General features: G+C 37.3%; 2 protein-coding genes across 3 annotated transcripts in view; one reads left to right on the top strand and one right to left on the bottom strand.

Annotated features, from left to right (window-relative positions):
- Positions 1-24642, top strand: part of ATM (ATM serine/threonine kinase) — a 132800-nt gene that overhangs the window by 100218 nt on the left and 7940 nt on the right. For both annotated transcript variants that reach the window (XM_023208184.1, XM_023208185.1), the window contains exons 51-61: positions 760-873; positions 1187-1345; positions 2069-2207; positions 3186-3268; positions 4264-4404; positions 5149-5265; positions 12397-12546; positions 14933-15098; positions 16467-16553; positions 23237-23351; positions 24396-24459. In XM_023208184.1, coding sequence (XP_023063952.1) covers positions 760-873; positions 1187-1345; positions 2069-2207; positions 3186-3268; positions 4264-4404; positions 5149-5265; positions 12397-12546; positions 14933-15098; positions 16467-16553; positions 23237-23351; positions 24396-24459 — 1335 coding nt within the window. The remainder of the gene's footprint in view (positions 1-759; positions 874-1186; positions 1346-2068; positions 2208-3185; positions 3269-4263; positions 4405-5148; positions 5266-12396; positions 12547-14932; positions 15099-16466; positions 16554-23236; positions 23352-24395; positions 24460-24642) is intronic.
- Positions 1-24642, bottom strand: part of C13H11orf65 (chromosome 13 C11orf65 homolog) — a 132226-nt gene that overhangs the window by 21773 nt on the left and 85811 nt on the right. The gene's annotated exons all lie outside the window — the stretch shown is intronic.

Below are 24642 nucleotides of genomic sequence, written 5' to 3' on the forward strand. Positions count from 1 at the left end.
GTTTGTGTGGAGGTGAGAGAATTTAGCTTGGTCCTATGTCTTTGCAGTTACCATAGGAGAGTGTCTAGAATGGGGCATTAGATTGGAGGATTTAGAAAGCAGTTAAAGATGATGTGATCACAGGCGGGTTTTCCCCCTGCTGCAAAAATCTGGGTTTTTTACAATAAATTACTTTTGTAAGTAGAGAAAATACATTTTTAAGAAAATGTCAAGACAGCAGTATTGTGTAAGTTTTTCTTTGGAAATCTTATAGTGATGACACTTAATATTAAATTTATGTTGACAAGATATATATTGTTAGTCAATTTGAAGGTTAGAGATAAAATGTTTCTCCTGCAGTAAAAGAATAAGACTCATAATACATACAATCCATCTCTGCTGTAGTATACACTAAATATTACTTTTGGCCTATAGGGAAAAGCAATTCATTTTATTGTACACTGACTTCTCAGGAATCAAGATCACATTTGTCTTCCTTAGATTTTTTGGAATATAAGCAGTACCAAGTATTCCAGTTCTGAAACCAGTTTAATTTAGGACCAAATATTTTGATTTACCAATGCATTAATCTAGAATACCCATTAGAAAGACCTTCAGATAAGATAAGAAATGAAGGAAAAAATATAGTTAATGAAGTTTTGTTAACCACTTGCTTGTGCTAATAGAGGAGCACTGTCTTAAAATAATTTGTTTGCTTAGATGTGAGAATATTTGAAATACCTTGTTTATTAATTTTGTGTCTTTTTTTTTTAATGGTAGAGAGATGGAATGAAGATTCCATCATGTAAATTTTTGCCTCTTATGTACCAACTGGCTGCTAGAATGGGGACCAAGATGATGGGAGGCCTAGGATTTCATGAAGTCCTCAATAATGTAAGTAAACCTGAAAATCAAACCACAATAATTATTTTCTATTATTACTATATATTATATAAAGTATGTATACCATTCCAAGAAATGGAAATACAAAATGTTATATTTTGTCTCTTCTCACATCACATAAGTTACTCATTTTCTCTAATTCTTCATAGGCCTCTGCCTCTTTCTCACACATGCAGACATACATGCTCTACCCACTGCAGTATCTAGACAGTAATACACATTTTAATGTTAACCAAAATGAAAAATATGGATTATATTTTTTTGTCTATTTGCATAAATCTAATAGTTCTTAATTTTCTTACAGCTAATCTCTAGAATTTCAATGGATCACCCCCATCATACTTTATTTATTATACTGGCCTTAGCAAATGCAAACAGAGATGAATTTTTGACTAAACCAGAGGTAGCAAGAAGAAGTAGAATAACTAAAAATGCGCCTAAACAAAGCTCTCAGCTTGATGAGGTATTTGGATTAAACATATATACCTTTTAGAAGTGTGATATTCAGTCTTTCCTAGAATATTTATTTTTAAAATCTTGTGTTATTATGATGCCATCTAAAATTGGTTCAAGGCAGGCATAGTGGCTCACACCTGTAATCCCAGCAATTTAGGAGGCTGAGGCGGGTCAATCACTTGAGGTCAGGAGTTTGAGACCATCCTGGCTGACAGACATGGCGAAACCCTGTCTACTAAAAATACAAAAATTAGCCAGGCATGATGGTGGGCACCTGTAATCCCAGCTACTCGGGAGGCTGAGACAGGAGAATAGCTTGAACTCGGGAGGCAGAGGTTGCAGTGAGCCAAGATTGCACCATTGCACTCCAGCCTGGGCAACAAGAGTGAAACTCTGTCTCTAATTAATTAATTGATTAATTAAAATTGGTTCAAAATTCCTTAATGTTTGTCAAAGCATAGGAGATACCAGTAGTATTTTACTTTTTTCCTCACAGCAGCTGGCAAAGGGAAACAATAGATTTTTGAAAGGCACCTAAGTCATTGAGGAGAGTATGTATTTTTGATGTATTTCATTTATGACTGTTTTGTTTGTATCTGAGGAATTATAATCATTCCATTGTCTAGATTTGTGCATAAATTCTGTTTTTCTCTTTGTTTTTCTAACTCTGAGAAGTTTAAATGTTGGGTAGTTCCTTATGTAATGTTTTTTATTTGTTTTTTATTAATAGGATCGAACAGAGGCTGCAAACAGAATAATATGTACTATCAGAAGTAGGAGACCTCAGATGGTCAGAAGTGTTGAGGCACTTTGTGATGCTTATATTATATTAGCAAACTTAGATGCCACTCAGTGGAAGACTCAGAGAAGTATGTGTTTCAAAGAAGGAATATTACTTTCTTGCTATGTTACTCTCTGTAGAGATATATTAATTATAGAGCCTAATGTGTAAATCTGCTTAAAATCACAAACGTAATCCAAAAGCTTAATTTATATCTAATAGCTTCAACATTTCCCTGGTTGCTTTTTCACTTAATATCTCTTGGTAGAACTGATAATAGGTGACTACACTAAATTAATTATTTGATTTCTTCTGATAATCTTCTGGCATACTTATTACGGAGAATTGCATAGAGGCAAGTCTATTCAAATAATTGAATAACTGAACATTTCTAGAGTCAAAAGTTTTTTTAAATGATGTGGTTACTAAAACTGTGCCCTGGGACTTAAAAACAAAAATCCTTTGCCATTTCTTCCATAGGTGCTAAAATGCCATTATTTAATTATTATTCTTACTGTGTCAGTTCAGATAATTATAAGCTGCTATAATCTTTGGTTTTGTGACTAGTCTCTAAGTATGCTTCTAAATATCTCCCCATACTTTAATAATTGCATTTTTTTCTATTCAGAATCATATCTTCAAGTTTTAAATTCTTATTACTTTAAAACATGAATGAGGTTTCACATATTGTTTCTCTAAGCAAACAGAAAGTATTGACATGTCTTTTAGTTGCATTTAATAGTAATGTGACAGGAGTATGTTATCTATGTACTATGCAAACTATTACGTAAGTATTTTAAGATGCTTAGTCTGGTTCCTCAGGTGAAATCTGGTCTAGTTACCCCTGTCAGGTAACCTGCAAATTTACTTAAAGCTACATTAGCCACTCTTGAGCTTTGACCCTGAGCTGCATAGTGGCCAAAGCCTAGAGTCTTCATTTCTCAATCACAGCCCGAACCACAGATTAGCAACAAGTCGGGGCCAGTGGTATCTGCTGACTATTCCTGCTTGACCTTCAATGCTCTTCCTCAGTTTGTCACTAAAATCTCTTCATTTTTCAATACAGAAGGCATAAATATTCCAGCAGACCAGCCAATTACTAAACTTAAGAATTTAGAAGATGTTGTTGTCCCTACTATGGAAATTAAGGTAATTTACAATTAACTCTTGATTTTTTTTTTAAACTAAATTTTTTTATTAGATTGAACCATTTGAAATAGTATTTTTATGTAAGTCAGAATTGGTTAAATATTGGCAAATTTCATGTGTTTCAGCCTATAATTTCTCAGTATTATATTTCCTTTGCCCAAGCCCTAAAATACTCAAAAGCTTCTCTTGCTTTCTTTTCCATTCCCTTCAGTTCTACACCTCCCATCTTTCTTATGAAGGTCTGTAGACTGTTACTTTCATTGGCCAGAAGGAGAGTTTCTATGTGCTTAGGCCAAGATTAATTTTTGACTTGGCAAGGAAGGTTCCAATTGTCATATATTGTTTTTAAAAATTCTATGTGCAATAAAATGTATTGGCTGTGATATATCACAGTATTAAGTAATATAGTACCTATTATTGTAATATTAAGTTGACTTCATATGCATAATACACTTAGCTCTGTTCTAATGTTCTTTCATTGCAAGAAATAATGGAAGTAATTTCATGTGGGCAGGGATATATGTAATAATAAGTGTTATAAGTTTAGAAAATGATCATCTTAAATACATTGTCTTTCTTTTCATTTTGCAGTTTAGTGCTTAGTATCTAGATACTTGATTTGAATGTAGCTGTATCATTTGGATTGACTGCTATTTTTCTAGCTATATCAGCTAAGTGATTTAGCTGAATATTTCCTTAAAATGCCAGATTTAGCAGTTACAACCCAGAAAACTCCTATTCTTTTCCAAAATTTACTTTATGTTTTTGTGAGGAGTTATTTTTCAGATGACTTTACGTATATTAGTGAATCTTTAATTAAACAGTAGTTAAAGCTACAGGCAAGAGCCACCACACCCATCCTATAGTTGCAGTTCTTAACCAGTATCACATTGTCATTTGTTCCTGTTTAATATTAAAATTGACATTTATAATGTATTTTTCTTTAAGTGCAAATAGTGTATCTGACCTATTAATCATGTTTATGCTTTTATTAGGTGGACCACACAGGAGAATATGGAAATCTCGTGACTATACAGTCATTTAAAGCAGAATTTCGCTTAGCAGGAGGTGTAAATTTACCAAAAATAATAGATTGTGTAGGTTCTGATGGCAAGGAGAGGAGACAGCTTGTTAAGGTGAGCCATCCCTTCTCTGGCTTAGCCCTTAAGAGTTTTAATGATGAAAAATTTTAGTTGATATCTTCTTTCTGCTTTATTTGGGTTTTTGTCTTTATTTTGAATAATTGCAAATGAGGAAGATTTGTAGAGTAGAAATGCATTACTTTCTGGAACCAGGCTTTTCTCCATTTTGTGTGTGTGTGTATGTGTGTTTCTGAAAGACCATCATTATATGGTTGATTCAAGTAAAAGAATACCATTAAGATGTACAGTGAGCTTGCTTCTTGTGAAAAAAAAAATACTTTGGTGTCTGTCTCTTATCTCCTTGAATAGTACAAGTTGACGTCCTTTGTGTCAGTATACTGAGTCTGGTACTGTTCCAAGGGCTATTTAATATACCAAAAAGGGAGAGCATTCTTCCCTTACCATTTGCTCACGAGCTCTTTGGGTCCTACTGGGGAGTGATGGAAAGACACAGTGCTGTTTTACTCAGGTGTTTGCAGTATGCCTTCCTGTGGGGGACTTCCAGTTAATCTAATTACAGAAGTAGCTAGGGGAAACTTCTTTTTCTAAATCAGTGTAAATGTTGTAGCTTATTCTAAATGAAAGAATGGCAGTAGATCTTTAATTATTTGAGAGACTGTCAAGAGGTGCACAGATGCTCAGATTATTTTCTGAGTGCCCTTTGCTATTCTCAGATGGCTCTGTGTTTTTATAATAAAATAAACTGTACTTGTTTATTCATGTTTAATTATTCTGAAGGGCCGTGATGACCTGAGACAAGATGCTGTCATGCAACAGGTCTTCCAGATGTGTAATACATTACTGCAGAGAAACACTGAAACTAGGAAGAGGAAATTAACTATCTGTACATATAAGGTAACTATTTGTACTTCTGTTACTTCACCAGAAACATATAAAAGATGCCATTTGGCTGGGTGAAGTGGCTCATGCCTATATTCCTCATGCTTTGGGAGGCCAAGGTGGGAGGATCGCTTGAGGCCAGGAGTTTGAGACCAGCCTTGGCAACATAGTGAGACCCCATCTTGACAAAAAGTAAAAAAAAAAAAAAGCCAGGCGTGATGGCATGTGCTTGTAGTCCCTTAGCTACTTGGGAGGCTGAGGTGGGAGGATCACTTGAGTCCAGGAGTTTGAGGCTGCAGTGAGCTCAGGCTCTGCAGTGAGCCCCCAGCCTGAGCAACACAGCAAGATCCTGTTTAAAGAAGAAGAAGAAGAAGAAGATGCCATTATTTGGACCAGGAGTCTACAAATGTTTTCTGTGAAGGACCAAATAATAAAGATTTATTTTCTTTTAAAAAGTCTTTATTAATGTTAATTATAGTTAGGTGTTTCTTATAGTTAGGTATTTTTTCTTTTTTTCTACTCAACAATATGTCACAGAAATCTTTCTCCTTTTTTAACAGCTGCATTGTGTGTATGTATGTAGTTTTTTATACAAGTCCTTATCAATGGGCATTTGGGTTGTTTTCAGTCTTCTGCTGGTACAAACAATGCTGTATTATAGTGAATAACCTTGAACATACAAATTTCATACATGTGCAGGCAAATCGGTAGCATGGATTTCCAAAAGTTGGATTGCTGGGTTAGAGGATACATGCACCTGTAATCTGGTACATATTGCCAAATTACTCCCAATGGTGGTGTACCCACTTACATTTCCTCTAGCTGTTTGCCTGAGAAGACAGTCCTCAGTCACATTCTATTAGCTGATCATCTTTGACTCATATTAATTCTTCATTTAACCAGTTTAGAAATAACAATAAATCCTTAACTTAAAGGGCCTATTTTCCATAGGTTTGTCTTTTGTGATTTCATTCCTGTACCTCATTTTAAAACTTTCTCCTATAAATGTTCTAACAGGGACTATGGGTGACACCTGCTTTTTTATATATTTCTAGTTTTCTACTAGGAATGTGTTTTATTTTTAAAATAATGGCTAAATTAAAAGCCCTAAATAGGGGAGTGGAGAAGAATAAATTAGATCTACCCTCCAAAATTCTGCTTGAGCTAGGCTATTGTAATAAAAAGCAGAACTTGGTTTTGAGCTTCTTACTGCTTGTAGAGACAAATACAAAACTTACTGGTTGGGAGAGGGGCATACTGTTCATTAAGGAAAGCACAATTTTTTTCCTTAGCCTTCAAGTTTGTGAGAAATTTGTGACATGGAACTTTCTGTAATAATGACTAACATAATAGATGCTTTTCATTAGCAGTTTAAAAAACTAATTAATCCTCGATGAATACAGAAAGCAAAAGTTGCTCTATAAAAGCTATTCTGTACAGGGATTCTGTTTGTTTTTTTTTTGAGACGGAGTCTCGCTCTGTTGCCCAGGTTGGAGTGCAGTGGCCGGATCTCAGCTCACTGCAAGCTCCGCCTCCCGGGTTCACGCCATTCTCCTGCCTCAGCCTCCCGAGTAGCTGGGACTACAGGCACCCGCCACCTCGCCCGGCTAGTTTTTTTGTATTTTTTTAGTAGAGACGGGGTTTCACCATGTTAGCCAGGATGGTCTCGATCTCCTGACCTCGTGATCCGCCCGTCTCGGCCTCCCAAAGTGCTGGGATTACAGGCTTGAGCCACCGCGCCCGGCCTGTACAGGAATTCTTTGATGTGGTTAAGATCATTGGTACTTGAGCTTTAGCAGACATCATAGTCACTTAGAGAGTTTGTTAAAACACAGATTCCTGAGCCCCATTCTTAGAATTTCTAATTCAGCAAGATTAGGGTGAAATCTGTGAATGTGCGTTTCTAGCAAGATACCAGTGATGTTGATGCTGCACTGGTCCAGGGACAACACTTTGAGACCCACCAGTCTAGTTGTTCTACCATCTATTGACCTGACCTAATTTTAGAACAAAGTTGATGATGTATTAGCTATCTCCAATCTGACAGATAATGTAGAGATTGCTAAGAAATTTTTAGAGAGTAGATTTTCCTGTAATGTGAATGAAAGGAAATTTTTTTATGCTCTAAATGCCAGACTTTTAGATTGCAAAGATAATGACTGAAGAATTGGGTTACAAAAGTACAGGCTATAGGCGCACCTGCTGAACGCTCAGAAAGTAGCTCAGATTTCCAATCAGGTACACAATTGAACCTCCAAAGTTCATTGCTGTAAAGTACAAAAAAGCCAATGCCTGACCTAGAATATCTTGAAGGCAGAAATTACTAAACTTACATCTCTACTTTATGACTTTTTCAACAGCTGGTTTTCACACAAAACTATTTTACCATATAAATTATTCCATTAAGATTTCCAGCCGGGCATGGTGGCCCACACCTGTAATCCCAGTACTTCAGGAGGCCGAGGTGGGTGGATCACTTCAGGCCAGGAGTTTGAGACTAGCCTGGTGAACATGGCCAAACCCCATCTCTACTAAAAATACAAAAAATTTAGCCAGGCATGGTGGCGCATGCCTCTAGTCTCAGCTACTCGGGAGGCTGAGGTGAGAGAATCACTTCAACCGGAAGGCAGAGGTTGCAGTGAGCCGAGATCATACCACTGCACTCCAGCCTGGGTGACAGACCGAGACTTCGTCTCGAGAAAAGAAAAATGTCTAGAGGCCAGATGCAGTGCCTCACGCCTATAATCTCAGCACTTTGAGAGGCCAAGGCAGGAGGATCACTTGAGGCCAATAGTTTGAAACCAACCTGGGCAACATAGCAAGACCTCATCTCTACAAAAAATTAAAAATGTAGCTGGGCATGGTAGCATGCACCTATAGTCCCAGCTACTCAAGAAGCTAAAGCGGGAGGATTGCTTGAAATCAGGAGTTTGGGCTGTATATGAGCTGTGATCATGCTACTGCAGTTCAGTCTGGGCAACAGAGCAAGACCTTGTCTTAAAAAAAAAGGGGGGGGGGGGTTAACCCAGTAACCCAGATAATTAATTATTTAATGTTATACATCTCAATATTAAAGTATAACCTCTAAACACAACAGTTTAGGTTTGACTATTTCTTAGAATTACGACAATAAGCCAATTATGTTATTTTGAGATTACTCCAAGAATGTGAAAGTTGTGTCATCATTATGTTAAACTAACTGTTCTTGCCTTTAGTTGAGGTTCCCTAGACTACAGCGAAGTAGTCTACCCAGTCCAGTCATCTGTGGAGTCATTCCCAATCCTGACATTCAGGTCTTCTGTGGTCACTGTGTCACCAAGAACAAACATTGACTACCGGGAACTAAATCTTGATATACAAACCTTGTGCCATTGTGCAACCTCAAAAGGAGAGACTTGTATATTGAGGCATGCCAGATACCTCTTGTCAGAGAATCAGATGGAAATGAAGACAGTTCTTATTGTATATTTTGATAACTCAGACATACCCTTAACATTAACCAGAATTAGGGTGGCTGACCCCATTTTTCTCCACCAAAACTATGCATTGTTACAAAGTATACTGAACAAGCCTAAAATCTTAGGTGTCAGAGGATTTGTTTTCTAAAAGGCAAGTCTCTAATATGTTTTAAAGTGCTGAAAGGAGCTTTGTACTTAACCTGATCATCCTGCCTTGTGCCAATAAATAATTTTTATTCCTTGTCATGCATATTTCAGAGCCTCCATCTCAGTCATGGTTCTGGGGAGAGAAGCCATAATATCTTAAGGCATTCACTGAATATAATGAATTAACTTCATTTCTGTGTATCTAGGATGGTATCAGCTGTGTATTTTGAGAGAACTGAGAAAATAGTCATCAGTCCTTTTTTGTGGTATTTACACAAAATACCCAGATACCCAATTGAAATCTTACAGAGAATCTTTAGTACCAGAGAAAACACTGTCATTTGCTTTTTGAAATTCAAATTCAGCTCTTTCTCCAACAACCAACATCACAGTTGAGACTCTAAGCTGAGGCAGAAAAAGCTAACCTATTCCTTTCTACATCAATCTCTCAACAAAAAATAAGGGTTTGATTCCCCCCGCCCCCCAGAACTAGATATTGACAGAGAGTAATCAATGTAAAAGAGACTTTAAGTACACTACACTGCAAGAATGTTAATGTGATCAAGCATCAAGGGTCACAGCTAACTCAAAGTCAAAGAGCAGGGGAGAAGAGGGCAATGTAGAATACTTAGGCAGGAAGGGAAATCAGAAAGGCCATGAGATCATTCGTTTGTTCAATAAATGTGAATTTATATGCCTATGTTGGGTTAGATACTCTAGTGAGTGCTAGGTCTATAGAAGCAGTCAAACATCGCCCTGGTTCTTAAGGTGTTCACATTCTCATAGGGAAAATAAACATAATAAACATAATTAAAATGCAAAGTGTATTGTTAGAGATGGCACCACCTTCACTTGGTTGCTCAGACTGAAACCTAGAGGCTTTATTTTCTTTTTACTTTTATTATTATGGAAAATTTCAAACATGCAAAAGGAGACAACATCATGAACCGCCTTGTACTCGTCACTCAGCTTTAACAGTTACCAACTCATGGACAATTTTGTTCCATTTCTCCTTCCATCAACTTCCTTCCAATATTATTTTAAAGCAAGATGTCATATCATTTCATCTGTGAACATTTCAGTGTGTAGATCTATAAGATAATGTCTGTTTTAAAAAACCATTATCACATTACTGTCATCACTCCTAAAACAATTCAAAAAAATTCCTAAATATCACCAAGTAATGGGAGTCATTTTAAACTCTTGTTTCTCTCTTCTCAAGTCTCATCTATTCCATCAGCAAGTCCTATTGGTCAACTTCCAGGCAGGTCACTTTTTACCACCCCTGCTGTTACCACCCGACTTCTACAGTCACATCTCTGTAGATACTAGAGTTCAAACCAACAGTTTACTTCTGCTCTTGGTTTTCAAAAGCTAGTTTTATTCATAACTGTTAGAGTGATCCTTTTAAAAGTATCTAAGACAGAGTACTGTTATCATTCGGTATCTGTGGGGGATTGTTTCCAGAACCCCCTGTGGATACTAAAGTCAAGTCCCTTATACACAGTGGTGTATGTAGCATTTGCCTATAACCTATGCACCTTCTCCCATGTACTGTAAATCATCTCTGGGTTACTTAAAATACCTTATATAGTGTAAATGCTATGTAAATAGTTGTACTGTATTGGTTTTTAAAGTTTGTGTTTTTTTTTTTTAATTGAGGGTTTTTGGGTGAATATTTTGGATCCACAGTTGGTTGAATCTGGATGCAGAGGGCCAGCTGTATTCCATTTTCCTGTTCAGAACCCCAGATGAGTTCACATTGTCCTGAATGACAGCTCTCTAAGTCTTCTGCCTCTGCTGTTCTCCCTCCAGCCTTATCTCTACCAGTCTCCTCACACTCCTCTCACTTTCTGCTTGTATAGATGAGTCATCTCCACTTGACTTACCTGGTCTTTGCAATAGCTTAGACACACCAATTCGTTTCTGCCTCAGGGCTTTTCTGCTTCTGCCTGGAATGCTTTTCCCTCAGATCTTCAAACCAGTCACTCCCTTCATTCAGGCTTCTGCTCCAGTGTTACCCTCAGAAAGGCCTCCGAGTATGTTGCCATTACCCACTTTCTCTCTTTTTTAAACTTATGTTTTGTTCTCTTATACTTATTATCTAATATCATGAAATGTTTATTAGGATATATGTTCCTCACCAGAATGAAACTTTATGAGGGCATAGTCTTCATCTGCCTTTTTGCCAGTCTGTTTTCAGTGCCCTAGCCCTGTGTGTAACACATAATACACCCCCAACAAATATATGTTAATAAATTAATCAAATGCTTCCATAAGAGACAGAACAGTTCAACGTATGTGAGAAAATTAAAATTAAAAAATGTATAGAATTAAAGACACCATAAAGACGAGTGACCAGCTGAGAAAATGAATATAATAATGTTAATTAGAACAAAAAGGATCATGAGATTTTCTTTTGCAGTTTTTTTTTTTTTTTTTCTTTTTTAGCTCATCAGCAATCATTAGTGTTGGCATATTTTATGTATGGCCCAAGACAATTCTTTCAGTGTGTCTCAGGGAATCCAAAAGATTGGACACCCCTGCCTAGAGAAACTGAAATATGTTCAGGAGTAGTTTATTTCATTGCAGCAATATTTCATGGAAATGTGGAAACAATGTAAATGCAGATTGGATAATTGTGGTGTATTTATGTAGTATATAGCTGTTGAATGATGTAGAGTTAAATATGCTCACATAGTTAGGATAAAATAGTACTGAATAAAAAACCAAATTACAGAAGTATACATATAGTATCATAATTTCACTTAATACTTACAACTATTTGTGTACATATAGCTTTGAAATAAAAGTATACCAAAAAATACATGAACATGTTAAACCAGCTAATGTCATCTTGATGGTGGGGAGGGACTTGGGGTCAGTGAAGCACACAACGGGGAGCTTCATCTCTTCCCCAGCAAATGTCAGAAAATCCTAGATTTGATATGGCTGTTTAATGGATAAAAGGGTATCTGTTAATATCATTTTCTATACTTTATGTGTGCTTATAATTTTAAAAAATTTCCTTGTAAAATTGCTTATTTTATATTTAGGAGTACATTTTCTCTCTGTGAAGATAATAAGACTGTAAAGCAAGAGTACACGTAATTTCAATAATGAAGTTACACTAAAATTGAGATCACATTCAGGGGTAATAATTTCCAAGTGAAGCTCCCCAACTTTAATTGGTATTAAAATTGTAAGGAAAGCAGTTAATTCCTCTCCTAACTGGACAAACTAAGTATGGATTAATGACAGATGATGGTGAGTATAATAACAGGAGTGACCTCGCAGAGAATCATGGGGACTGAGTGATGGACAGGCTCTTAAACATCTAGGCAGCTGACTGGAAAATTACATCCTTTGAGCTTAAGTTTATTTCTGGTTGGTTTCCTCCAAGGAGCTTTGTATTCTATGGACAGAGAAATATTAATACAACCTGAAAAAAATGCTTTGTACTGACTCTGATAGTTGAATGATCATCAAATGCTCTTTAATGGCCGTTTAAAATTAAAAGGTATTTAATCTGTAACTCCAGGTGGTTCCCCTCTCTCAGCGAAGTGGCGTTCTTGAATGGTGTACAGGAACTATCCCTATTGGTGAATTTCTTGTTAACAATGAAGATGGTGCTCATAAAAGATACAGGCCAAATGATTTCAGTGCCTTTCAATGCCAAAAGAAAATGATGGTGAGTGACACCCAAAATTAAAGCTTATTGCAAGATTATTTAATGGCTTATTAAAGCTGACAGCTATCAGATGTTGTAGAATACAAAAAAACTTAAATTTCATCAGGTAATAATTATCAAAGATGATAAGTAAAAGAAAGTAAACTCATCAGAATGAAAGTGTGTGAGTGAAAAAGGAAGAATTTTAAACTACATATGTCAACCCTTGTCAGATAAGAAATGTAAAGGTTATTCAATGTGTGCTGATTTGTTTTCAATTTGGGAACAAACTAATTCTTAACAAACAAAACACTAAAGTGCCAGGCGCGATGGCATGCATCTGTAATCCCAGCCACTTGAGAGGCTGAGTCTGTGGGATCACTTGAGCCCAGGATTTTGAGGCCAGCCTGGGCAACAGAGCAAGACCCCATCTCTAAAAAACAGACACACACTAAAACAACAACAAGAGTATGAAGTAATTTTTTATGAAATTGAAATAGAAAACCTTCTAAGACATTTACAATGTCACATTGGCCATCTAGTCTGATACTCATTCACAGAATCAGCAACATTTATTGTATGCTTTCTGTCTACCAGGTACTGTGCTGACTTCAGACTTCACAAATAGTTATGACTAACCATCATGATCCTTATCCCCATTTTAAAATGAGAAGTTCAGAGAACTTAACTTCCCCAAGGCCAGTGAGCTAATAAACAGAGCAAGGATTTGAGCCTTGTCTAAATCCAAAATCCATTTACTTTTCATTTCATTGTGCTTTCTGTGACATGTTTTTTAAAATATGTAGTAAGTGCTATAGGTGTTGTGATGGAAATCTGTACCCAGCACACAGGGTACAGTGTAGGTATGGAGAAGGAAGTGCTTAGTTCTGCCTGGGGTGGGGAGAATAGAGATAAGTAGATCCAAGAAATGCTTCACAGAGGAAAATGTGTGTGAACCAAGTTTTGTAAATGAGTCGTTTTTCCAGGCAGAAGGAGCATATAAGCAAAGGAGAAGAGGCATGAGCAGGCACAGACAACATAAGCATAGGCTTAGTGTTTGAGGAAGAAAAGATGAGATTGGAGCAGTAGTTGTTGGTCAAAAGATGGAGTGTTGCTTTATGAAATGCAAAGGAGTTTGCAATTTATGCTATAGGTCTTATAAGACCCTAAAGGATAGTAATATCAGACTTGGATTTTAGAAAGAAACTCCGACAGCACTGTGGGTTCTATTTTTGAGAATGCAGACTGGAGGCATGAGATGGTCTGAACTGAGATGAATAGCAGTAGGAAGGGAGAATCGTGGGTAGAGATAAGAAATATGAAGGAGACAGAATTCATAGGATTTGATTGCTGATTAAAAATAAGGTTGGGGGGCAGGTGTGGTAGCGCATGCCTATAATCCCAGCACTTAAGGAGACCAAGGCAGGAGGATTGCTTGAGCCCAGGAGTTTAAGACTAGCCTGGGAAATATAGTTAGACCCCATCTCTACAAAAAATAAAAAGTCAGCCAGGTAGTGGTGGCACGTGCCTGTAATCCCAGCTACTCAAGAGGCTGAGGTGGAAGGATTGCTTGAGCCCAGGGGCCAAAGTTGCAATGAGCTGTGATCACACCCCTGCACTCCAGTCCAGGTGACGGAAACCCTGTCACCCTGTCTCAAAAAAAAAAAAAAAAAAAAGTTGGGAGAAAAGGAGTAGCCAGTGCCTCCCAGTTTTCTGGTTGGGGCAGCTGGGTACATGGTGAAGCTCTTTACTGAATTGAAGAATAGAAGAGGTGACTAAAGTTTGCCGGAGATGAAGAAGTATTTGTTTGGATTTGGAAGTGATCCAAGTGAAGATGTTGAATGGGCAGCTGGAGAAGCATACTAAGCTAAAGCTTAATAAAGATATCTGGGCCAAACATACAGATTTAGAAATCATCAGCATATAGATTGGAGGGAGTTGAAGTCGGTAAGCTTTGCTTCAGGTAGTATTTTACAGCAAGAATATGTTGGAGGATAGAGATCTGAGTCATGTCACCTGCCATCCATGAGGGATTCCTCTGTTCTTTCCCTTTTCCTGTTTTCTATTGCAACCCAATGTTGTGATGCCATCTGAGCTACTGGAACTACTGAGGTGTTTCTGTCTTTGCTTCTGCTTAAGATTACAGGATTATTCAAATTAGAATTTAATCAAAACAAATAACAGTCACCGTAGGTGTGCTTCCTTCCCAACGATTAATAACGGAAATCCTAAAGGGATTGTCACTTGTAATTGATTGCTTCCCTATCCAGACTGTTAGCTTCTTGTAGGTAATGTATCCTGTTCATCTTTATTGCCCCATATCTGTTACATTTTTATATAAAAATGTGGATATTAGTTTAATTGAATACAATATTGAAAAATAATTATATATATGCTGTATTTAAAGGAGGTGCAAAAAAAGTCTTTTGAAGATAAATATGAAGTCTTCATGGATGTTTGCCAAAATTTTCAACCAGTTTTCCGTTACTTCTGCATGGAAAAATTCTTGGATCCAGCTATTTGGTTTGAGAAGCGATTGGCTTATACGCGCAGTGTAGCCACTTCTTCTATTGGTAATCTTGTACATATAGTAGATTCAGCACTTTGTTGTTTGGCAGGTTTTATTTTTGTTTTGATTCAGCACTTTTTTTACATTCTGAGTTGCAGGGGGATGATAGTGATGATGTAGTTAGTAACCAAACCATCTTTATTATTAAATCACTATGTTTCTTGTTCATCCTGAGTCTTAGTGTCTACTTTTTATAACTTATGTGAAGAGAATTCTCGTACTTTGATAAATAATAAAAACGGTTTTCTTCTTCTTTGTTTTATAGTTAATGTGGCGTATTTTCTCTCCTCAATGTATTTATTTTCTGAGACTTTCTTTGGAAAATAAAACCTGTGATAACTTACTTCCTTTAATTATTTTTGTTCTTTTGCATATAACCTCTCAAATAACTCTAAATATTATCACCTAGTGATTAATATTGTTTAATAGAATTTTGTTTTCAGAATAGAAATCATGAGATATATTTAAGTATTTTGTATACAATATATATTTTGACTTTTTTCCCCTAAGAAATTAGAATAGGTAGATAGTATGGTTAACAAAATCCCAGAGCATGAGAACTAATGGAAACATTAGAGATCATCTAATCTATTGTTTCTTTTTTTTAATCTAAAGACGACTCATCACTTACGTACTATATCCCAGGAAGGCAGGGCTTGTATGTTTTGAAAGAGTTCCCAGGGAATTGTGAAACTCTCTTCTACACAGAGAATCACTAATTGGATACAGCTAGTTGATAAACAAGAAAGTAGGCCTAGTTAATCACAGAGTGAGCTAGATATCCAGTCATTCTGACTGCCTACCCAATGTTTTTTTTTGTAATGCCATGTGATTTCTCTCCCATCAGATGTCATCATCTGTCTGAAATACAGAAATGCAGTTTTTTGGGGGGATATATACCTGGTGAAATGAAATGAATTAATGGTTAATTTATGTTAAATATAATTCATCAAGGAGAAGGTTTCACTGAAGAGTGAAGAGTTTATCCACAGACTTCTTATAAGTATGTTCAATAAACATTTGAGTACATATAATGCACTGTTTTGGCCCAGGTAAATAATGGGTCTCAACTTTAGCCACAATAATTTCTTAAGTACTAATACTTTAAAATGTGTGCCTATTAGTACACAGAAATTTTTTTAGCAAATCATCTAGGATTTGTAAAATGCAGTATGCATTAAAATAGCTGGTAAGATTTGAGTTAAACTCAATATGGCCAGTTATGCACATCATTTAAGTAGGCTAAAAATCCTAAACTACTGAAAGATTATACCAAGTCAGTGGTCTTAATTGAAATTATGGCTGTATATTAGAAAGCGATGGAATCAGTTATTTCAGATTGTTCGTTTTTTGTTTTTTGTTTTTTTTCCAGTTGGTTACATACTTGGACTTGGGGATAGACATGTACAGAATATCTTGATAAATGAGCAGTCGGCAGAACTTGTACATATAGATTTGGGTAAGTAATCAAATCTATGTATCTTTATTCTTTTTAATAAATATTTGGTCATCATGGAATGTTGTTTGCCTACCAAGATATTACAAATGTAAGAGAGACAGATACATCAAAGCAGTAAATATTGGTGTTTTTTGTTTTCAGCATAAACAGTTGTGCTGGAAGAAACAGTTAACTCTGCCTGGGATACTGAGGGAAACTTAATAGATGAGGTGACGTTTGAGCCTGGTCTTCAAGAAAGAAAGGAAGCATAATTCAGACAGAAGATAAGAGCAGACTCAGAAGAAGGAATCAGGGCTATTCCACTAAAACAAGGAGTAATTTTAAGATGTAGCATGTTGTGGGAGTGGTGAGACATTAAATGTGTCTGGAGTGAAGTATGCTTGTAGTTGAGTCACTAGAGAGAGAGATTGGTACTAGACTGTAAAAAGTCAGGCTGAGGAGTTTCAGCTTCAGTGCGTTAAACCATAGGAAATAAATGAAGGACATAATAATATTTTATTTTCAGAAAGGTAGTTTCAGGAGCACTTCGGGGAGTGGTATTGGCAACAGGAAGAAAAATTAAGGGATATAAATAGGTTAGCAGAGAAATGATGAAGATTTTTACTAAAGTTGTGGAAACCAGAAGATTGGATTTGAGGGACATTTTTGTAGTAAACTGTACCAGTGATACTAAATGAGGAAATAGTGGGAGAGTGGGGCTCCCGGATAACTGAAGCTTCTAGCTAAGGAGTATATCAAGTTTTGTAAATAGTAAGAAAGTGATGAATTTGGTTTTGCTAATTATTTTGAAGTATTAATGGGATTTATAGGTGGAATGGACAGTTTAATATATAAGAAAGAAAGGAGTGTGAATGTAATGACAAAGATCCAGAATCTTCAGCAAATAGATTTCTGTTGAAGTCGTTGGGCTAGAGGAGGTTCTGATCTTACACATCATCCTCGATAAAGAGACCTAAAGATGAGATCATAAGGAAAGTGAGCCTTGGAAAGGCTAAGCCAGAAAAAAATTGAGAAGTACTCAAGTCTTGAAAACTAGGAAGTCAGGATCTTGGAAGGCAAGAGGGGAAAATCTTTTATGAAAGAAGTAGTGCTCAATAGTATCTGATACAGAAAGGTCAGAGAGGATGAATGCTGAAAATAGACCTCTGAATTTAACAAGTAATCAATCTTAGAAGCCTTGGAAGTCGCCTTTGGATAGAATGGAGGAAACCATACTGTAAAAAGGCAAGGACTTAATGGAAGTTAAGGATGTGTAGATTAAGAATGTGAAATCTGCCAGGCGCAGATCACAAGATCAGAAGATCAAGACCATCCTGCCAACATGGTGAAACCCTGTCTCTACTAAAATACAAAAAATTAGCCTGGTGTGGTGGTGGACGCCTGTAGTCCCAGCTACTTGAGAGGCTGAGGCAGGAGAATTGCTTGAACCTTGGAGGCAGAGGTTGCAGTGAGCCAAGACCAAGCCACTGCACTCCAGCCTGCCGATAGAGCAAGACTCCGTCTCAAAAAAAAAAAAAAGAATGTGGAATATTCCTATAAGAAGTTTAGAAGGGAAGAGAAGGATGGCATAGAAGTTTGCTGCAGGGATGAGAAACACATTTGGTCCTTGCTTTTTTAAGATAGGAGAGGTGTAAACATGTTAGATATTGAAGATACAGGAGAAAAACAAAAGATAATTGAAATAGCAAGGGATATCATAAAGTACGTAAGTCTGGTAGATTGGAGGCATGTTAGCTTTTCTGCTGAGAGAGGAGGAAAAGTGATGCCAATAGGAAAGTCTTAAGCTGGAGGGGAAGGAATATGAAGGAATTATATTTGCTATTCTGTTTTCGCTGAGAAATAGAAAGCATGCTCATTTGCTAAGAATTGGAGGGATGGTAACTGGCCTTAAAAGAACAATAAAATTCTAAAATTTACCATGGAAATGAGACCAAGACCTGACTAGAAAGGGATAAATAAATAAGAACTGGCAAGCAGTTTAAGGGACACTTTCAATCCTAAATTTGCAGTGGAGCCTGTAGGGTTGTTGTATGATTTTCCAGCAGTCCTCAACATCTTTGGAGCTTAAGTTGTAGTTTAAAATGGTAGATGTGGCGGAGGGACAAGGGGACAAACAGATTTGAAGCACTGATGAGAGTTATCAAGCTTATTCTCTACCCATGGGCTGAGTTAGGGAAGGAAGAGGGCTAATAAACTAGAAATCTCAGTCAAATTCAGAAACTGTTCAGTAAGAATACGGGGTCGAAGGAGAAGAGGTTTTGATTGGAATGTACAATTTACAATGTCTAAGAAGGTGCAGTCTTAGGAGACTCATTTCTGGAGTGCAACCCATATGAGTGGTTCACTAAGAGAGAATGAAATTGAATTCCATTAGAACAGAGATGGTCATGGATATTGTATGGTTGTCCCCAGAATGAATTCTAGAGTTGGGACAGAGGAGAAGATTGTGAGCTAGGTCCATGCCATCATTCAGTGAATGTGAGAGAAAACCTTACAGGTTTACATAGTAAACATGAAGATGGGAGGGATTTGTTAGAGCCAGAAGGTGGGGATCTCAACAGGGGAGACTTTATCTGAGAATGAAAAGGCAGTGGTCTGGAAGATGCAAATTAGAGGTAGGAGTATGCCAACCTGTGTCCATTCAGATTGTGCTAAAAGCATCTATAAATGTGAAGGGTAAATTGGTACAAGCCCTTTGGAATATTGTTTGGCATTATCCACTAAAGCTGACTTTATGTATATCCTGTGACCCATCAATTCCACTCCAACAGAAATGCACACATATGTTTAAAAATGTTTATAGTAGCACTATTCATAATAGCCCCTAACACCAAAAGCAACGACAGCAAAAGCCAAAATTGACAAATGGGATATGATTAAACTAAAGAGCTTCTGCACAGCAAAAGAAACATCAGAGTGAACAGGCAACCTACAGAATGGGAGAAAATTTTTGCAATCTACTCATCTGACAAAGGGCTAATATCCAGAATCTACAAAGAACTCAAATTTACAAGAAAAAAACAAACAACCCCATCAAAAAGTGGGCAAAGGATATGAACAGACATTTCTCAAAAGAAGACATTCATACAGCCAACAGACACATGAAAAAATGCTCATCATCACTGGCCATCAGAGAAATGCAAGTCAAAACCACAATGAGATACCATCTCACACCAGTTAGAATGGCAATCATTAAAAAGTCAGGAAACAACAGGTGCTGGAGAGGATGTGGAGAGATAGGAACACTTTTACACTGTTGGTGGGATTGTAAACTAGTTCAACCATTATGGAAAACAGTATGGCGATTCCTCAAGGATCTAGATCTAGATGTACCATATGACCCAGCCATCCCACTACTGGGTATATACCCAAAGGATTATAAATCATGCTGCTATATAGACACATGCACACGTATGTTTATTGCAGCACTATTCACAATAGCAAAGACTTGGAGTCAACCCAAATGTCCATCTGTAACAGACTGGATTAAGAAAATGTGGCACATATCCTTTTTTATGGCTGCATAATATTCCATGGTGTATGAGTTTGCGTCCTTTGTAGGGACATGGATGCAGCTGGAAACCATCATTCTTAGCAAACTATCACAAGAACAGAAAACCAAACACCGTATGTTCTCACTCATAGGTGGGAACTGAACAATGAGATCACTTGGACTCGGGAAGGGGAACGTCACACATCAGGGCCTATCATGGGGGGGAAGAGGGGAGGGATTGCATTGGGAGTTATACCTGATATAAATGACGAATTGATGGGTGCTGACGAGTTGATGGGTGCAGCACACCAACATGGCACAAGTATACATATGTAACAAACCTGCACGTTATGCACATGTACCCTAGAACTTAAAGTATAATAATAAAATAAAATAAATGTTTATAGTAGCACTATTCCTAATAGCCCCTAACTGGAAACAATCCAGATATCCCTCATAGGTAGAATGGATGAACAAATTGTATATTTATATTCTCTTTGTATATAATGAGATTGAATGAACAATAACACACAATATAGAAGACTCTCACAAATATAATGCTAAGTGAAAGATTCCAACACAGAAGAGTACATATGTATAATTCCATTTATATAAAATTCAAAGGCTGATAAAATTAATGTACAGTATTAGAAATCAGGATAGTGGTGACCTTTTGAAAGAGGTAGTTAGTGACTGGTAGAAGGGGCTGAAGGGGGGCCTCTGGAATGCTGGTGCGTTCTGTTAATGTGGATTTGTTCACTTTGCAAAAATCTCAGTCACACACTTGGGTGATTTGTATACTATTCTGTGTATATCTGTTTGGTTACCTGTTGCTGCATAACAAACCACCCCAGAACTTAGTAGCTTAAAATCACAATTTATTTATTTATTTATTTATTATCTCTCATAGTCTGTTGACTGGGCTCAGCTGGGCAGTTTTCACTTAGGATCTCTTATGCAGATGCAGTTAGCATCTGGGGTTGGAGTTATCTTAAGACTCAGCGGGGCCAGAGTTCATGATGGCTTCTTCACTTACATGTCTGATGCTTCAGCACTCCTATGTGGCCTCTCTGTCCACAATAGTGTCCTGGACCTATTCAGCATCTTGGGGCTCCCAGGGGGAGGAAGTGGAAGTTAAGGGCTAGGCCTGCAGCTTGCACAGTATCACTTCCATCACACTGTGTTAGTCATAGTCATGCCATAGGGTCCATCCAGGTTCCTCCCTGTTTCTGGGACTCCAGTAACCCTATGTTAGGCCTTCTCACTCTATACTGTTACCTGCTAGTCTATATTTTCCAACCTTTTTTTCCTTTTTTCTGACTCATTCCTTGGTGTCCGTGGACATATCCGGGGAACCTGGACTTTCAGCCCTACTCACCTATAGCAAACCCTTTCCCTGTTGAGTCTCAGTGGAGGCCAACTGGGGAATCTAGTCTTTTGCCCTTACCTAGCGTTAACAAGGTGGTGACTCCCAAAGGCATCAAAAGCAGAAGTTTAAGGAAGATCCTGAGTCTCATAATAACTAAAAGGTGTAGGCATCGATTGAAAATCATTAGTCATACCAGGAACAAGGAAAGTCTCAACTTTAATGAAAAATGACCACCTGTAGGTGCCAGCACTGAGATGACAATGATGTTTGAATTATCTAAGATTTTAAAGCAGCCATCATAAAAACGCTTGAAGGAGCAATTATAAACATGCTTGAAACAAATGAAAATATAGTAAGTCTCAGCACAGAAATAATTAGTCTCAGTATAGAAATAGATATAAAGGAGAACCAGATGGAAATTTTAGAACAGAAAAATATAGTAAATAAAATACATTTCAACTGCAGAATGAGGAGACAGAAGAAGTGATCAGTGAACAGAAGACAGAGCAGTAGAAATTACTCAAGCTGAGCAACAGAGGAAGAAAATTAAGAGGAAATCTTTAGCACCTAGGGCAAATCAGAGTTCCTAGACTTGATACTAGAAGAACAATCTTTAAGAACTCGCAAAACTTAACAAAATCTACTCATAAAATGGCCATGTACTACAAATGTACATAGCAGCTTTATTCATAATAGCCAAGAACCGGAAAAATCCAGATGTCCTACAGTGGGCAAATGCTTAAACAAACTGTGTTACATCCATGCCCTGAAATACTACTCAGCAATGAAAAGAAACAGAACTACTGATAAACATAACAATTTGGATGAATCTCCAGAGAATTAGGCAGAGTGTGAAAAGCTATTCCCAAAAGGTTACGTACTGTATGATTATTCCACTTCATTTGTATAACATACTTGAAATGACAAAATTGTAAAAATGGAGAACAGATTAGTGGTTGCTAGAAAAATAGGGGGTTAGGGGGCTGGGTGATAGGCTATGGGAAGGAAATAGGTGTGGCCATAAAGGGCAGTATGAAGGATCCTTATGATAGGAATATTGTGTATCTTGACTTCATTGATGTCAGTAGTAGTATAGTTTTGCAGGATATTACAGTTGGGGTGAAATGGGTAAAAGGCATATGGGATGATCTTTCCTGTAGGATTTCTTGTAACTCCAAGTGAACATATAATTATAAAGTCTCATTAATTTTTTTTTTTTTTTTTTTTTGAGATAGAATTTCACTCTTGTTGCCCAGGCTGGAGTGCAATGGCACGATCTCAGCTCACTGTATCCTCCACCTCCCAGGTTCAAGTGATTCTCCTGTATCAGCCTCCCGAGTAACTGGGATTACAGGCGCCTGCCACCATGCCCAGCTAATTTTTGTATTTTTAGTAGAGACATGGTTTCACCATGTTGGCCAGGCTGGTCTCTTAACTCCTGACCTCAGGTGATCAGGCCTTCTCGGCCTCTCAAGGTGCTGGGATTACAAGTGTGAGCCACGGCGCCCGGCCTAAAAATTTTTTAAATATAAATATGTCGTCTCCATTTTAAATTACACCAGTAGTTACTTCATTTTTAAAAATCACCCTTTAACCTAGATTTCTGTAGTTACATCAAGAAGTTATGTTATTTGGATTTGAGGTGGATCTCATAGAGATGATGAGGAAGGCAGCCAGAGTAGAAATAAACTATTGTATGTACTAGTATTCATAGAATATAGGTAACAAATGGTTTGTTGCCTTTGTAAAGTTCACATTCTAACTGGAAAGAAAGTAAATTAGCTGCCAAACCTCCTAACCTCACTGTATTCTTTACTTTAGGTGTTGCTTTTGAACAGGGCAAAATCCTTCCTACTCCTGAGACAGTTCCTTTTAGACTCACCAGAGATATTGTGGATGGCATGGGCATTACTGGTGTTGAAGGTGTCTTCAGAAGGTAAGTGATACAAAGTAAAGGAGGGAAATAATTTTTGATGTCAAAATTACATGGGCTGGGCATGGTTCTTTGCACCTGTAATCCCAGCTACTCAGGAGGCTGAAGTGGGAGGATTGTTTGAGCCCAGGAGTTTGAGTCCAGCCTAGGCAATACAGAGAGACTCAGTCTCTAAAAAAAAATTTGTGTGTGTGTATAACACACATGGGTTAGAGATTTGTATAGATCATAGAATTTAATGCTGGAATCATAGCCCAGTGCTTTACCAATACTAAGGAAAAGACCCTGGGTAAAAGCAATAATAGTTCCCCTTCCTTCTACCCACCTGGGAGCTAAGCCCATGTAACATACATACTGTTATTCCAAACCTCCTCTGGAAGCATCCCACCTTTACTTTTAACACCTCTGTCCTGGCTGACTCCTTTTTAGTGATCAGAACTACTATTGGGTGTTCATCACTGGGGATATAGAAGAGACTACATTTTTATTTATAGGAGCTTGTGTTCCAGTGTAACATTGTGCTACAAAAAAAACTTTGCAGTTCCTTGTAGTTTTCTCAGCATAGGTCTATGTACTCAGATTGGGGCAGATTGAAGTCAGTGTAAACTAATAATTGCCACAATAATCAAAGACTGAGAGCTGAGCACAGAGGTGCATGACTGTAATCCCAGCTACTTGGGACGCTGAGGCAGGAGGATGACTTGGCCCCAGGAGTTTGAGACCAGCCAGGGCAATGTAGCAAGATCCCGTTGCAAAAAAAAAAAAAAAAAAGAAAAGAAAATCAAAGACGGAAATAAATCTTTCATAGTAGTGTTGTGTTATTCTTGTAAATGCCAAGCTTGCAGAAATAGTCAAATACGTACTTGTATTCATTTCAGATATCTAATGAAAGCCCACTCTGCCAGGTATTATGCTATTTTGAGATACAAATTTGTAGATTATTAACAAGCATAGGCTCAGCATACTACACATGAGAGTATACAGATAAAGATATGTTGAAACATTAGTGTGTAACAAAATCTGTATCTATAATGTGTTTGACTCTAGATGCTGTGAGAAAACCATGGAAGTGATGAGAAACTCTCAGGAAACTCTGTTAACCATTGTAGAGGTAAAGTATTTTATAAGGAAGACCTTTTTTTTTTTTTTTTTTTTAAACCAGGTAGACTATACCTCATCGGGAAGTCACTGATGTGAAGAGCACTGCTTCATTTTAACATAGGGGGATGTGGCTGGGCAGCAGAAGGGAGGAGATTGCGCACTTAGCCTTTTCACACATCCAAAAATACTGGTT

The sequence above is a fragment of the Piliocolobus tephrosceles genome, chromosome 13 (assembly GCF_002776525.5).
Source record: "Piliocolobus tephrosceles isolate RC106 chromosome 13, ASM277652v3, whole genome shotgun sequence".
Taxonomy (NCBI): domain Eukaryota; kingdom Metazoa; phylum Chordata; class Mammalia; order Primates; family Cercopithecidae; genus Piliocolobus; species Piliocolobus tephrosceles.